The following is a 14636-nucleotide window of genomic DNA, read 5'->3' as shown; positions in this document are numbered from 1 at the left end:
GATAGTAACATGAATACTGAATCTGGTCGGCCTTTATCCTTTGAAATAACTATGTGTAGAATTTTTAAACTTTTTCTACCTTTGGTGCACTCGATTCGATTCAGTTTCACCAGTTTTCATGGCCACTGCTTCACGCTTGAACAAATGTTTGCCACCAGAATCTCCAAAAACACTCGATAAATTCTTGATTTATGACCTCGGCACATTTCATCTGCATACACCCATGCTTAGCTCAGTTTGATCAGTTTTCATTGGAACTAAATGTTCCTTATTAATCTGTTATTTTCAGTCTAATGGAAACATTGAGAGTGTTTAATTTCCATTGGCAGAAATCTCTGAGATAAATATCTTAAAACCTCTGCAGATGAAGTTAAAACGGTCCACACAGCTGGATACAAACAGGGAAAATATGAAGTATTGTAATTATTGTAACCACCGGCCTCTTCTTGTTTTAGCATTTAGGTTAATGTCAATTTTGAGTGTTTCTTCTAAAATGCATCAACAAATATTTATGAACTGTATTCACTTTTGGTAGTGGGCATCAAACGGCAGCTTCTCAGCAGCATCAGTAGTCAAACTGCCTCCTGAATCATGATATTTTAATCCCAGGGGATTACATAATCCCACTTGTGTTCTGGGATGAAAGAAGCTCCAAATCTATTATTCCTCTGTGGAAACAGTGTGAAGTAGGAAGGTGTCAGCAAGCGTGGAAAATCCTTTTTTAGCCCAAGTGTGTGTGTGTGTGTGTGTGTCCCTTTAGACTCAGTAGACTGCCAATCTGCAGGCATTGTAGACATCTGCCTCCACCTAGTGGTTATACCCATTGTGTGCATCGGTTTTCTAATATGAAACACTGTATGCAACATATTTTTATATGGCTATGACACATTTAGGATAAATCCATGAATAGCAATCAGAGCTGCTGACTTGAAACTTTGTCTTGATTCAGTTACAAACGAGGACTTAATTATGCTTCGCTTACTCAAGATCTGCGAGACAAATCTGGTGAAATTCCACAAATGAACTGCGTCACTTCAACAGTCGGCATTCAGAGACGTGAAATACTTTAAATTTGCTCGTGAAGCTTTGTGACTTGACTTGGAAAAATACTAAAAACACTCCTCAAACATACATGCCGATGATGTTTCATGAATGGTGTGTTGTTTCCAGCAAACATAAGAGAGACAGAGTCACCGTTAATTTTATTTCACCTTTATTTACTCAGGGTGGAGAAATCAAACGTCCTCTTGAACCATGTCTCAGACACACTCTGTAGACTGCCGTGTGCTTTAGTGAACTGGGCTACAGCAGCCGCGGTCGTTCGTGGTTTGTTAGATATTGAGCAAATACACTGAAATATTTAGAGGTTAGGTGTCTTGCTCAAATGGAGAAAACTAACATCTTACTTCAAAGAGGTTACTAATGCTGGTAAAATATTAGCTGTAACATGTTTTACTTCCTCCGCCTTTCTGAATAATAATAACTTTATGTCCAACTGGTTCATTTTGGGTTTGTTTTCATTGGACTCGAGGGATCATCACACGGGTATCAGAAGAAACTTTGGAAGAAGTGTTGTAGAGGAGTTTTCTAAAACAATATTACTATTGTTTTAACCATGTACAGGGCTGAGACGGTTGTGAAATAACATGAGAGTTTCTGCTGTTCACAGTAGCATGTACAGAATTAAAACTACATACTGGAAATTCATAGTCACATTGGCAATACATTCAAACAGACACAGTAAAACCTAAAGAGAACCAACATATCACAAGTATTTCTAACAAACATTATAGACATCTGCGTTCACTGTGATGTGTAACTAAAAATGTCAAATTATTAAAAACCTCTTTAAGTAATCATAGAAATAATTATCATAATCATGCACTTTCACCGTAAAAAGCAAAACATTTGCTTCAAAACAAAAACCTGGGATGTTTAAGGCAAAACATTTGCTTCAAAACAAAAACCTGGGATGTTTAAGTATGAACTGTTGGTGTAAACATACATAAAGACCTGTGTGTATCACTCCACACTGATCCTTTCTGGATCATTCTGCTCAAAGTTAAAGACAGATAACATAATCAAATCATTTACAGTGTCAAAAAAACATGTAACTGCTACACAGTGTCGGTCCTTGAATCGAGAACTCTGTCACAACAATTAAAAAAAGGAATAACAATAACATGGACACATCATTTCTAAAGTCACATATTAAATCAGGTGATGGTAACAGCCATCACGACAGTGAAGAACAGGGGTGGGAAAAACCACCTTACCACCAAAGTAGGTAGAAATCAAAATTTAATTTAAAGGGTCAGTTCATTGAGAATCACAAAATCATTTTCATGCTACTACTTCAGTAGTGTCTGGACACGCACATAGTTTCACATTCTTTCGATGAGATTTTCTACCACTACCAACCGATTATCCCTGCACCTATCTCAACAACAATGCTCCTTTCCTAAAACAATGTACAAGGTGCAGGAGTTACTCACTGCCGACAGTTTTCATTGGAAATTCTGTGAAGTTTCTCAGTCATCCAGGTCATCTTTCTTCAAAAAGGTTAAGTCTGGGGCAATTGGACTGTTTGTATATCCGTGAAGTCCAGACATAACCTTTTTGAAGATTTTCATTGGAAACAACTTGCAACCAGCAACTGTTGCAAACAAAAATCTTGGCAACATCGCTATCTTGCTATATTGCGAGAAGATTGCGATTGGAGTGAACTGATCCTTTAAAAGTCAATGAAAAGCCTGAATTGAGTCTTCTCATGAATCCAGATGGACTGTCAGTGATGTCTAATCTCAGATTTGACAGTAATAAGACGACGTGAATTTTTTTTTCATTCTGGAGGAACACGGGGGAAAGTGAAGCCAGTGAAAAGACATGAAAGTGTTTCACTTCGACTGAACGTAGTGGAATTAACCCCCCTGGCTCCCACTTTGTCTCATTGGCAATATAAAAAGAACATTTCAAAATGTCTCTGACACAATAATCTCAGATCCGATTGGACATCATCCCGGTGTTCAGTTTCAGAAAGAAGGTCTGCAGCTTGCACAACCGACACTTCTTCTTTTTTTTCTTCTTATTGTTCCGACCTTTCTTGTACACTCCGTTATATTTTCCCTCCTCATCCTCCTCTTCGTCCACCCAGGGTACCCAGGCTCCGCCGTGTTGGTCGGGATTGGCTCGTGGGTCGTCGGGCGGGAAGTAAACCTGCACGGCCGTTTGATTATAGTGGACAAGTCGGGCCAGCAGCTGTTGAACCACGTCTGGTCTCTGGTCTGAAAGGTCCCGTCGCTCGCATGGGTCAGCTGTGATGTTGAACAACCAGATGTTTTTGTGGGTGGAGGGTTTGTGGAAGGATGCGATGGAACGTTCAAGGCTCCACCAGGAACCAGGAAAAGTGGGAAGCACCTGAGGATCAAAATTATGATATAATTATGTATGTTCTTCTTGGTCAAGAGTAAAAAAACTCCACTAAAATGGGTCTAAATGTGTTGCAGTACCTGTGGAGGGACCCAGTCTCCATGGCCTGGGTCTCCTGTTAGCAGCTTCCAGTCTCCAACTCTGATGGCAGCCTGGATTGATGTGTCCCACACTGGCTGGGAAGGCTGGAGCCACAAATGGGGCGTTGGATGGGATGTGGGCAGCAGCATCTCTGGCTGGGACATATTTTGGTATCGGGACACTGTCCTCTTGGACTTTGACTTTAAATGTAATTCGAGCTGCGTCTTGGATTTTGGTTGAGGTGGTCTTGACCGTGACAGATTGTGGTTCTGGGATATGGTTTGTCTGGATTTTGATTTAAAACTTGGTTGGACCTGAGGCTGTGATTTAGGGCGAGATGTTCCCGAAATGGAGGGCGACTTCAGGCGTAGTTTGTAATGTGATGGTCTCTGGCTCTGAGGGTAGACTTTTGTCTTGAGTTTGGGTTTTAGTTTTGATTTTCGAGGAGGCTTCAGCTTCAGTTTGGGAAGAGGCTTGGATTTAGGTTTTGGTTTAGACTTCTTGGGCGTCTTCAACTTGAACGCTGACTTCTGCTTTGGTTGGTGCCTCAGGACCTTCTTCTTTGGCTTCGTAATGTCCCGGCCTGCTGTTCCTGAATGAGAAATATGAAGTGAACACTCCTTTAAGGTTTGCCTTTAGCTGTGTGAGATCTCCTAACACATAAAATTACTTTTATTCCATTGCTTAGTTATCTGTAGGGGATACTACTGCTTACATATCTTCCTTCCTTACATCTCTCCTTACCATGTTTCCTTTTTATCTTAATTTCCAAATGTCTTTGAAGGTTAAAATTCTTTTTTTTAATGATGATGGTATTGGGTTAAAAGTGAAAGGATCACCAAAGTTTTTAGTATTTATACAAATATTTCAGTGACTGTTATCGTGGCTAAAAACAGAATCTACTTAAAAAAGTGAGAACAAGCAAAACGCACTTTGAACTACAACAAATATTACACTGTTGCCCATAAAGTTGGAATAATTATCTTTTCAGGCACATTCCTCTTTTTATTCCTATTTATACATCAAATTAAATAATTTTATTCCAACTTTATGGGCAACGGTGTACATTTATCAGCATAAACATGAGTTGTTGTTGACAACTTGTAAGCAGTTTTCTAATTAATCTCACAAATTACATATTTATTGTGTCTTAATGAACGACTCCTGACAGTTCTGGCGGTTACCTGAGGCTCCCTCTGTGCTGGCAGCCCAGGTCGCGCCTTTAACAGGTTTGTGCAGAGGGTCAATGTTGTGAAGGATCTCCTGACGGGGCGACTCCTTCCCTTCACTGATGGTGGGCCAGACATCAAAACCATCCAGGCCTCGACTCTGAGCGGAAAACAAATATATCACAGCGAATTAAGGTCACGTGGAAAGTAACGAGAGGTCACCCTGAAGTCCTTTTCAGGACTTGTGTCAGTAAGTACTGCGAAACAGTCCACGTGTTTCCTGTATTAATGTTGCCTTAAGAAATACTTATATTTACCACAGGGGAATGAATAATAATAAATTTCCTTTGGTAATAGTGGCTATCGAGTTTCTGGATTAGTCTTGCTTATCTACTTTGGCAGTGCAAACCTACTTACATACTATGCCAACAAAGCTCTTTGGGAGCTGTACACAGACTTTACTTCTACTATTATTAATTTATGTCTGAATCAAATACAAAACATCTATGGAGCTACTGCTTAGAACTAGTGCGCTTATCATAATAGGTAATAATAGGTCAAGACCACATTTATCTACATGATAGTAAATAAAGTTTTACAGTAGCGTTGTAACCTGAATTTTACTACAGTCCGAGGCCAAAAGGGATTAACGTAGATGGAACTCCACATTCATCTCTAACCGTGACAACAAATAAACTCTTGTATTATTATGGAGTCAGTGGGAGACACTGAGTGGCTTTTTGGCACCGCAACTAGAAAAAAACATACACAACCTAAATTCAGTGTACTCTCAAAAGCTTTACAGCACAGTGATCGCTCAACTTGGGTGGCCCGGGTTGAGGAACGCATCCTTAAATCTGTTTGTTTTTCTGTGCGACTCAACCTCTACCACCCTGCATTCACTTGATAAGCAATGATAAAGGTACAAACAAACATAACACTGCATTTAAACGTGCTAAAAATGGTAGAAAATTCACTACACGTGTTGTTCTAACAGAGTATTGAGTTCCCACTGACTTTGCTGATGTTTCCCCCTGCCAGGCCCACCAGTGTGGGGAACCAGTCGGTGATGTGCAGTAGAGCTTTGGAGACCCGTTTCCTGCGTTTCAAGAGCGGGCTGTGAACAAACGCCACTCCACGGACTCCACCTTCCCAGTACGTACCCTGAAAAAACACAGCCAGGACGTTTAGTTACAGTGAGTTAGAAGTGGGGTTGCAAAGGTTGCGGTAAGTTGGGAAGTTTGGGAAATATTCCAAATCACAAACTCCATGGGAATTATGGAAAATTAAATGTAGTCCACAAGCTCAAATGTGTGGCTTCAACAGTCTCTGTGTGCTCTGGGCTCTAAAGTGTGGTCCAGGTACAGAAATCACCTGTGCAGGTAAGGGGCATGGCCTCCATAGCCCTGCAGTAAGCAATGTGCTATGTGCATGTGATTGGGGAATAGCAGATATTCAAGTGTACCTGCATGAAATCTGGTTGTTTTAGTCAAGATTGTGATAAAATATATTTTCCCAACTATATTTAAGTTCCCCGTTAAAGGGCCAACCTTCAATTTTGTAAATTCATGGTTTATTCCCATAAATTCCAGTTAATTCCAGTAAAGTTCGAAGTACCCTAAGTAAGATCTTTGGATATTCCGTCAACATCTCATAGATATGTAATTATTTTAACTTCTTTTTTGACATAGGAAGGACTCTGTAAATTCTTCTTTGACTGTGAAAGAACAAGATTAAAAGTCTATAACCACATCCACATTGCTGAACTAATAAAATTTTGATATAACCTGCAATTGGGCTGTCTGGGCAGTACCAAAACTACTTACACTGACTTATGAAATATTGAAGATGGACTGAATTCTGACTATAATCAGTAAAACTGATGTAGAAAATATAAAATCCAAGAAGTTCTTTTTCTACCTTACGGCCTCGTAGCGGCCAGTTGCTCCCTCCCGTGAACGGCTGGGCACCGTTGTCGGTGGAGTAGATTATGACGCTGTTCCGGTAGTATCCGTACTTTCTCAGAGCGTAGGTGACGTTTCGGACCGCCTCGTCCACCGTGGACACCAAGGCGGCAAACTTCCTCCTGGCGACGTTAGCCATGTCACGGTACGGGTAGATGTAGGACTTGGGAGTCTTTAGAGGAGTGTGGACTGCCTGCAGGGAAACATTTAGTTTAGATTCAAGGAAAGTGCATTCATGGAGTGCTGGATTGTATAACACTCTTCCTACCAGCTTTTCTAGTTATTTCAAGATACAGTTCTCTCATTTTGTTCAGCTAACCCACGTCCTCGACCTCTTCATCTACCCAGAGTGCTCCACAACACTTACTCATGGAGCAGAAGTTGGAACTCGGTGTTCCCTGCCAGCGAAAAAATCATAAAAAAGCTCTTTGTTTTGTTTTGCCATTCCTTGTCAGGGCATCGGGCTTCACAGACCCCTCAGCCAAAAATTCACATCAGATGGATGTGGCAGCCCATAAAAATCAACAATAAACAAATTGTGCTGAAATACTTTTAACCCTTAAGTCCCATTTTCTGTGAGGCCTGCTTTTAATCAAATGGTTACAGTCCATGTGGGCCAAATAAGTTTCTGATGCTTGCAGACAAACAAACACTTTTCATGTGGCCTCGATGTTATTTCATGTCCGAGCCTACGCATCCAGACATAAACTAACAAAGCATCAAATTACGCCACGGTGCAGCGTTTCTGACCCATTTTCTGCAACTATTTGTCAGAATGGCAGCTCTAGAACAAACACTTGTTCGTTTGTTGATTCAAAGCGAAGCTCCAGAGACGTTTTTACAAACTTTTATTGACATTTTTCTCAGCCTCGTCATCGTGATGATACCTGGAGGGAGAGCAGCAGAAACAGAGGCTTGTCTGCCGGGTTGTGACTCTCGAGGATCTTGCGAGCTCTTTGTGTGAAGAGCGTGGTCGAGTATTTCCCTTCCTGGCCCCACGCCACACCCTCGTCGTCATGGAGATCATACCCACATAACCCTGGGCCATCACAGGACCCGTAACTGGGGACAGATGCAGGGATGTGAGTTACACAAAAAGACAATAAATAGACAACAAATTCCTGTTAATTAATGTTAATTTTAGTCACAGTTTCACCTGTAGTAATCCACACTTCCTGTTAAAGATCCAAAGAAACTGTCAAAGCCCTTTCTCGTGGGCAGGCATGCCTTCCTGGGGGAAAGAAGACAAAGAGAGGTTTTGTTGACATCCATGTTTGCAATCCTGCTAGTCATCTTTCACCCGTGATTTCTTTGTGTATTAGTCAGTGATCTGTAGAATAGTCTCAAATCATTGGCAGGAACGCTTTAACATACATAACTTGGACAGCTTGTCAAATGTTTGATTGACTCTGCTTCTTTTGATATAAATCTTTATACTCAGCAGTTTGTTGGTTAAATTAACTGAGCTGCCACTTGGGATGAATACTGAGAGCTAGAATTAAACCGGTACCAGTGCTGGTCAGCACCAAAACACTGATAAGGTCATGTACAGACGACACTGCTATCTGTATTTATGTACCGATCAGGGTTTTCCGCTTCTCTGTGCACTTTACATTATTTGTTATCTTTCATTTCTATGTATCTTTTCATGTCATATCTTTATTTTTTCACTAAATTGAGTAGTAGCCAGTAGTATTAATAACAGTATTGATAAGTATAAGTATCAATATTGGTATCAAAGAAATCCTAAAAAGACACCTAGCTGCCAATGTTCTTAGAAGGAACAGAGACCTCATATTTTAGTTTTAGATGACCACAATGACTGAAAATACAAGATATTTATAATCGTGTTCATATTCATCATTTTGTAGAGTTCTAACAGTGGTGATCTTCCACATGACAGGGCAGTAAGTGGTAAGAGGACCCAGACTTTGTGTTGAGATGCTTCAACCACAGTGCTCGTCGGATGGTCAGTCACCATCTGGAACTCCCTCACCCCCACCAAAGTTTTCCAACAACAGATTAGGTGGAGCCGACAATCTGACATTAACGATTGGCCAGGTGTTTGGAGCTAGAAAGCAGTGTTATGGAATTTTCTGTCCTTAGGTTACTCAAGGTCACGTGTGGGCCTTGAGGTCTTCGGGAGTATAAATTCTTTAGCTTTGATTGGGAACAGTAGGCGCCAGTCTATCTCAAACACTGTGGTGGCCAGTGTCGAAGAGACCTATTGCTGCCTTCATAGACATAATAGAAAGCTTACCATTGTTCCAATTGGCGTGAACAGACAACAGTGTCTTCAGACTAGAATATGCTGACAATAACACCTCCATGGGTAAAAACATTCTCTTTGACTAATTCTGGGCGTGTATTTGTGGTGTTATCTTTGGGTTTAAAGTCGATCCACCAGGATGAGTTCGGCAGAATGTGAGACAGACTCAGGCACTTCTGATGAACTTTGAGAGTGTCTCTAATTCTCCTTGGACAAGCATCAATAAATATTACAGCATAAGACATCAGAGGCAGGAAAGGGGTGTCCTCGAAGGGTCCATTGTTCACAATCAAGAAAGAGTAAGTTCACCACTTTGTGAAAGACTGTGTGGGCAAATAGTCCAACAGTTTAAGAACATTTCTCCAAGCACAAGTGGAAACTGATGGATTCACCATCTTCAGTCCATAAAAGATTCAGAGAATTTGGAGACATCTCCACAGGGTAAGGCCGTGAACCATCATTGAATGCCCTTCAACCCCTCAATAAACACTGACACGATTAAAGGATATTACGACTTGGGCTCGGGAACACTTCAGTTCGTCGCTGCATCTACAAGTCAATACTCTAGCATGCAAAGAGAAAGGCAGATATCCATCCAGCATCCAAAACTCAAAAACTTGCTGATTTTTCTGGGCCCGAGTTAATCTCAGATGAATGATGATGACTGATGGAAAGTGGAAAAGTGTGCTGTGGTCTGACAAGGCCACATTTTAAACTGTTTTCGGAAATTATGAAGGCCGTGTCCTCTGGGCTGAATTTCTGTTTTACAAAGCATCCCAACCTTCCTGGAATTAGGGTTGTAAATACCTTTCACTTTAGGTGGTTGGACCTTACAATGGAAGAACTTTTGTTTCGAGTCTGAGAGCATCAACTAAATGATAAAATATATAAAAATGTAACTTTTTGATATCTTTGGATGAAAAACTGAGTGTAGTAGTTGACAATGAGCTGTTATAGCCACATTGAGGAGATGAAGAATAGTGTAGGGTCTTTATAAGAGACTCTTGGTCCTCCGTCTCACCTGTAGAAGCCCAGGTGCCACTTGCCGACCATGTGCGTGCTGTACCCGGCCTCGCGGAGCCTCTCGGGAAGCGTGTCCATGTGTGAAGGCAGACAGCTCGGCTGGCTGGGTCTGATGATGGAGTGTTGTAGCCCCGTGTGGATCTGATATCTGAAACAAAACTCAAGCTGCTCAATGTAGCAATGACAGACATGCACCAGTAAGTCCAGTATTTCGTGTCTTTACCTGCCAGTCAAGAGCTGGCTGCGTGACGGTGTGCAGATGGGTTGAACATAGTAGTTCTCCAGCTTCACGCCCTCCGCCGCCAGTTTGTCTAAAGTTGGAGTCTTGATGGTCGGGTTATGGTAGCCAATATCATTGAAACCCTGATTTAGAGTCAGAAAGAGTTCTGTTTCAGATTTAGACAATCCTACCCAACTGTAATGACAAAGTCCACTTCAACAAAGATGGACGGTTTAAAAGTACTTTTTCCTTTGTGATACTCGTCTCCCAGATGGTTATTACAAGTTACAGACCTTCTGATTACGTGTTTACCATTTCTAGCTGTTTATTGAGATAACTGAAAGTAAGTTTTTGATCATATTCATCAAGCCTTTGTTTTATCCTAACTCTTTAGTTTGTGTTTCCATGTGTGTTAAAGTCACCACATGAACGGGTCATTTTAATAAAAGCTCCAAACCTCACAGTAGCAGCCCTTTAATAATCTCTACTATAGCCTCTTACCGATGGATAATTGGGAATTTAGGCAAATTTTTCAATCAGTTTGTACAGAATTGCGATCAGTCAATCAACTGACGCCATTGTGGAAGACATTTTGAGGTCTGGAGAATTACATCCTAATCAGAGAGACGGAAAATGAGAAAGATAATAAATAGGAGGCACAGGTACAAGTTGGTGAGATAGTCTACCTGGTTTAACAATCCCATTTTTCCCCATAGTCGAATGGTGATGGCCATGAAGACCATGCTGCGAATAGAGTTGATTATACTAATGAGAAGGTCAATGGTGGGAGGATTCCTCTTTTTTAACTTGCAGCCAAAAAGATCTTCAATAGGTATGAAGAATATTTCCAAGGTAGCTAAAGGTAAACAAGAAATCAGATTTCAGATCCAGGATCTAGAAGTAGAAGACGTGAGCATGGTCCACCAAAAGAATGATCCACAGCAGGAGTGCCGAGGCTCACTAAATTTGGATTTTTGGTTCAAGGGTTATAAATAAACTTGTCCTACTTTTCTATTTTTACCATAATAAAACAAATAAACTGCAAAATTAGGTATTTTTGGAACCCAATAATTTGAATGATATGATCATAAAATGAATTTGTAGTGTACAATCACTTGTTCTTATGGAAACATGATCAAATGTAAACTGTATTTTGGAGACGTGATCATCCAAACATCTGGTTTAACATTTACCACCTTGTTCATACACACACCTGGTCGTCTGTGAGGATAAACAAGATGTGCGGCTGGTTCTTCTTCTTCCGTCCGGCTTCATTGCTCTGAGCGTTTCTGTCCTGCTGCTGTATCTGGTTCGGTTTGGTCCGATGAGGAGTCAGGCAGTCCACGCCGAAGAAAACACTCAGCGCGGTCAGAGCCACCACCGCAGCAGCCTGCATCTTTACTACAACGACAAAAACAAAAGATAAGAGCACAGCGGGAACTTCTGCGAACAAAACACCAGGGGAAGCCGAGCTTAGAAATGTCTGAGTCGACACAAATTCACACAAGCATGCCATCAGTGGTGGACTAACTGTAGATCATAAAACCACATTTGAGATGGACTTGCCAACTTGGCTGTAACTGTGATCTGAAATGCATCCATCTGGTGGAGAGTAAAAAAGAGCTGAAGCTCCGAGGAGGTCTTTTTGTAACAGTTTGTGGAGCTAAATCACACCAATAAAACGTGATGAAAACATTAACGGAGCCGGAGAGAGCAGAGAGACGGAGCAATCTGACTTTTCTTGCTCAACTTCAATATCATTTCATATACTGCTGCTACACTGTGAGCACTTTCATGGGAAGTCAGCATTTCTGTTTTTGTCTAATCCTGCAAATGAAGTGACACATTAAGCCACTTGAAATAATTGATTACCACTTGTAATAAGTACGACACAATGTCTGTTGGTTAAAATAAAACAGCAGTTTTATCATGAAAAGGAAGTTTTTCCTCGCCACCGTCACCAAGTGCTTGCTCATAGTGGGAATTTTTGGGCCTCTGTAAATCATATTATAAAGCCTACTGCTCTATATGGAAAGTGTCATGAGATGCAGAAACCTTCGTGGTTGGAAAATGAAGCCAATACAGAAGTGCAAAAAACTGTATGTATGTAAGCATGATTTACTGGCAGTGAGCAATACATGCAGGAATGCTGCCAGACATTGTAGCTCCTCAGAAACAGTTGTTCATCCCTGCAATACTTAAAACACACAATTTTAACCCTTAAATGGACTTAATATGTACTCATTTAAATCCCAAGGCTTCTTCTGGGAGTTTATACATGGACATTAAAGGCATGTTCCTCTTGTCGTCCACTTGAGGCTGGCTCCAGAAGTGAGTCTGTCTCCATAAGTCCCCATGTTTCACAGCAGAAATAAACATGTTTACAGCCTGGTACAAAAAACAGTTTTGGTCTCTGTAGCTACTTTCCCCGTTCATGACAACTGTACTGAGGGTGAATTTATATACAACTCACCTGTTCACATTATATTAAGGCTTAAAGTTATGCAGGATTAAGAGCGTGGACGCTTTTAATTGACAGGTAGTTGCCATTGCAGATGACTTGTTAGAGCAACCAACCACAATTTGGGTCAAAGATGCTGATTTGAACTTGTGTTATCTAATATGCCGATGATACAGTTATTTATCGCAGTGTGTCAACCATCACTGAAGCTGTTGACCACCTGCAAAATGCTTTTAATGTCGTCTCAACTGAAACGCGTTCTTCACGCTGAAGAAAACAAGTGCGTGTTGTTTTCTATTCCGCAGAATATTCCTCCAGTCGTCGCTCTTGACGGACTCTAAACGTCTCCCTGGCTTTTAAGCCACATGTAGAGTGTTTGGTTAGAAAACAGAAGATTAAATTAAGTTGCTATTTCAAGGAAAAGTAAAAAAAGAGAAACTTATTGCTGCAACATTTTTACCTATATTGGATTATGGGAACTTTTACATGTTGTCTACTTGTACTTGAACTTGGAAGGACGGCGTTTGGATACTCTACCCCCTCAAACGAACGTTTTAAAACTCAAAGATCTGATTTTCTTTGAATCCAGATTGAAATGTTGTTGTTGCTTTAACTGATATTTGTTGAATCCATGTCTTGTACAGCGATTGTTATGTGTTGTAATATTGTTTTCTATCTGTTTTAATCGGCTTGTCTTGGCCAGGACTTCCTTGAAAAAGAGGTTTTTAGAAGTCGATGGATCAACAATGTTTTAAGTTCGACGTTGTTTCTTGTTTTTGGTCATAAACTGTAATTTAACGCTTCAGAGAGAGAGTTCCTCAAAGAGGGCTGCTTTAAGTTTTTACAGTCTTTAACCCTTTTCTCTCCGGGTTAGACACACCGGCTCTTGTTTTATTCTGTGGGAGCAAAGGAAGAAGCAAGGATGAGCAAGTCCGCATCATCCATGACTGTGTTTACACAGAGAAGAGAAGCTCGCAGTCTGAACGTCATCAGTGAGACGTCGCTTTAAAGCCTGGTGACCATCACTCCTGTCTGAACTGGACTTCCAGTAGATGAGATACTGGTGATCATGGCAACAGAAGATGACTCACACACACACACACACACACACTAGTTTTATGCATGTGTGTGTGTGTGTGACAGTTAGTTCATGCTCAGACTGGTCCTATTGTATGAAACTCATTATGATGAAAGTTACAAATTGACTGGCTGACATAGAAATACATTATGATGAAAGTTACAAATTGACTGGCTGACATAGAAATACAGTAGTTAACATTTAGATTTAGATAAGTCCAAAATAATAATAAATAAATAAAAGTTTCATGGGTGTTATGATTAAAATCAGCACATGTACCACTGAACTGCATCTGAGTTATTTCAAAGCCAGGCCCGAATCAATACCTCGATACCGGATCAATGGGAGTGAACGGCTCCTTCTCCTCCTCTCCTCCCTCCTCTCCTCTTCCTCCGCTCGGCTGTCTTCAGTTCATTTCTCCGCCTCCTTCTTTTTCTCCTTCAGCTCCGCAGAAACTTTTCGCTCTGAGGAGAGTTTGCAGGAGCCGCCGCATGTCCTCAAGTTTCCACAAGAAGCTTCCTTCCCTCCTTCAAACACACACACACACACACAGCCGAGATGAAATACGACCAAAGTCAAGACACTTTCCGGTCTGACCTGTCAAAATAAAATACACGGCTTTTCAACTGCAAGGAAAATATTGGATTAGATTATAAATAATCCAGTTTTGTATTAATGTTTTATGAATATGGTTATTTTTTAAAAGACAGACAGACAGACAGACAGACAGACAGATAGACAGACAGATAAATAGACAGACAGACATTTTTACAGTTTTGCTCCCACTTTATTGTAACATCAGTAAACTAATAGAGAGATTGTCTCCAGGGATGTCCAAAGTACGGCCCGGGGGCCAGTCACAGCCCACGTTTAGATTTCATGCGGCCCACAGCTTCATTTTTATAATATTTTATTTATGGCCTGCTAGGATTGTCAGTAAAA

At 40.9% G+C, this 14636-nt stretch overlaps 1 protein-coding gene across 2 annotated transcripts; it reads right to left on the bottom strand.

Annotated features, from left to right (window-relative positions):
- Nucleotides 1-1196: 1196 nt before the first annotated feature.
- On the bottom strand, nt 1197-14240 carry LOC104934055 (arylsulfatase I). Of its 2 annotated transcripts, XR_003464004.1 has the most exons (12): nt 14021-14240; nt 11369-11556; nt 10159-10298; nt 9934-10083; nt 7800-7874; nt 7531-7705; nt 6600-6836; nt 5697-5843; nt 4695-4839; nt 3510-4102; nt 1968-3417; nt 1197-1926 (listed from the first exon to the last, which is right to left on the bottom strand). XR_003464004.1 is itself a non-coding variant. In XM_019267383.2 (11 exons), the coding sequence occupies exons 2-11, from the start codon at nt 11549-11551 to the stop codon at nt 2998-3000; spliced, it is 2265 nt and encodes a 754-aa protein (XP_019122928.1). In that variant the 5' UTR covers nt 11552-11556; nt 14021-14221; the 3' UTR covers nt 1944-2997. The 2 variants fall into 2 exon arrangements, 1 of the variants encoding a protein (XP_019122928.1); XM_019267383.2 differs by lacking the exon at nt 1197-1926 and having other exon boundaries at nt 1944-3417; nt 14021-14221.
- Nucleotides 14241-14636: the final 396 nt, after the last annotated feature.

This window comes from Larimichthys crocea, chromosome II, assembly GCF_000972845.2.
Source record: "Larimichthys crocea isolate SSNF chromosome II, L_crocea_2.0, whole genome shotgun sequence".
Taxonomy (NCBI): domain Eukaryota; kingdom Metazoa; phylum Chordata; class Actinopteri; family Sciaenidae; genus Larimichthys; species Larimichthys crocea.
The sequence above is the reverse complement of the archived record's forward strand: the minus strand, read 5'-3'. Positions and strand labels throughout refer to the sequence as shown.

Bases quoted from the DNA above. Each gene is read 5' to 3' on its own strand.
- LOC104934055 (XM_019267383.2), bottom strand. From the start codon at position 11,551: ATGCAGGCTGCTGCGGTGGTGGCTCTGACCGCGCTGAGTGTTTTCTTC. The intron at 7,706-7,799 runs GTGAAACTGTGA...ATCTGTCCCCAG, and splicing joins GGAAGTGTGGATTACTACAG to TTACGGGTCCTGTGATGGCC. The intron at 4,103-4,694 runs GTAACCGCCAGA...TTTCTCATTCAG, and splicing joins CAGCACAGAGGGAGCCTCAG to GAACAGCAGGCCGGGACATT.